This window comes from Octodon degus, unplaced genomic scaffold (genome assembly GCF_000260255.1).
Source record: "Octodon degus isolate 3935 unplaced genomic scaffold, OctDeg1.0 scaffold00098, whole genome shotgun sequence".
Classification (NCBI taxonomy): Eukaryota; Metazoa; Chordata; class Mammalia; order Rodentia; family Octodontidae; genus Octodon; species Octodon degus.
This window is the reverse complement of record NW_004524674.1, coordinates 6164466-6165733: the sequence shown is the minus strand read 5'-3', so window position 1 is coordinate 6165733 and position 1268 is coordinate 6164466. Positions and strand designations below refer to the sequence as shown.

The following is a 1268-nucleotide window of genomic DNA, read 5'->3' as shown; positions in this document are numbered from 1 at the left end:
TGGTCCCTTTGCTTTGCCAAGCTTGTTCCAAGCAGGTGCTTTAGACCACTGAGCCATCTCACCAGCCCCGATAGTTGCTTTTTGTGTACTGATCTTGTATCCTGCAACCTTCATGAACTTCTTAGTTGTAACATTTTTAGTAGATTCCTTGAAAAGATTTTTCCATATGCAAGATCATAACAGCAAATTAGGCAAGTTTTACTGCCCTCCTTTATCTTGCTTGCTGGCCCTGGCTCTTGTCTCTGTTATATAACATTAAGTACAAGCGGCAGGATCCTATGCCCTCGTCTTGCTGCTGATCTTTTAGGGGCAGACATTCAGTTTTTTGATCTGTAAATGCATTAACTTCTCACTGCTGCCCTTAATGAGAATTGAGAAAATTTATTCTTAGTTCATTGAGTATCTTTATAATGAAAAAGTGTTAAATTTTGTCCAGTGATTCTTCAGCATTGAGACAATCATATAATTCTTTTGATTATTAAATCTTGTATTCTTCAGATATATTCTCCTTGATTATAGTACATATTCTTTGTTTATGTGCTGTCGGATTCGTATGCCACCCTTTTTCTTTCTTTTTTTTTTAGCAGAACCAGGGATTGAACTCGGGCCCTTGTGCTTGCCAGGGAAGCGCTTATTCTACTGAGCCGTCTCCCCGGCCCCGCCACCCTTTTCCTTGAAAATGTATATATTCATAAGGGATGTCAGTCTGTATTCTTTGTTATGGTATCTTTGTCATCTCATATGTTTTTATATTTATAATCAATATGTGTTAATTTTAAAATCTAGAAAAATACGTACTTAAAAATTAAGAATGAAAACAACCCACAAACCTTCTTATTTAATCGTAGGCTCAAATGAAGGATTATCAGCGTGAATTGGAAGAAGCTCGTGCATCCCGAGATGAGATTTTTGCCCAATCCAAAGAGAGTGAAAAGAAATTGAAAAGTCTGGAAGCTGAGATCCTTCAATTGCAAGAGGTTTGTTTATTATCCATCCATTTGTTGGCAAATATTTACCCCTGACATTTCTGTCAAACCAGTTATGGTATATATATTTGATATCTTCATTGCTTAATTTCAGTATCTATTTTAATGACTATCTCATTGTTTTAATTCAACAAACAGAAAATGGTTATTAATTGTGTCTATCCCTGTACTTCACTAAAGGCAAAATAGCTGACCTTCAAGCCACCTTCGTGTTGGACAATTTTTTTTTTAAATTTTTTTATTTATTTTATGTGTGTGTGTGTGTGTGTGTGTGTGTGTGTG

The 1268-nt window shown here is 35.7% G+C and overlaps 1 protein-coding gene across 6 annotated transcripts in view; it reads left to right on the top strand.

Annotated features, from left to right (window-relative positions):
* The window catches only part of Myh10 (myosin heavy chain 10), a 137637-nt gene that overhangs the window by 126272 nt on the left and 10097 nt on the right, over window positions 1-1268 (top strand). For all 6 annotated transcript variants that reach the window (XM_023723440.1, XM_023723439.1, XM_023723442.1 and 3 more), the window contains one exon: window positions 849-977. In XM_023723440.1, the coding sequence (XP_023579208.1) occupies window positions 849-977 (129 nt within the window). The remainder of the gene's footprint in view (window positions 1-848; window positions 978-1268) is intronic.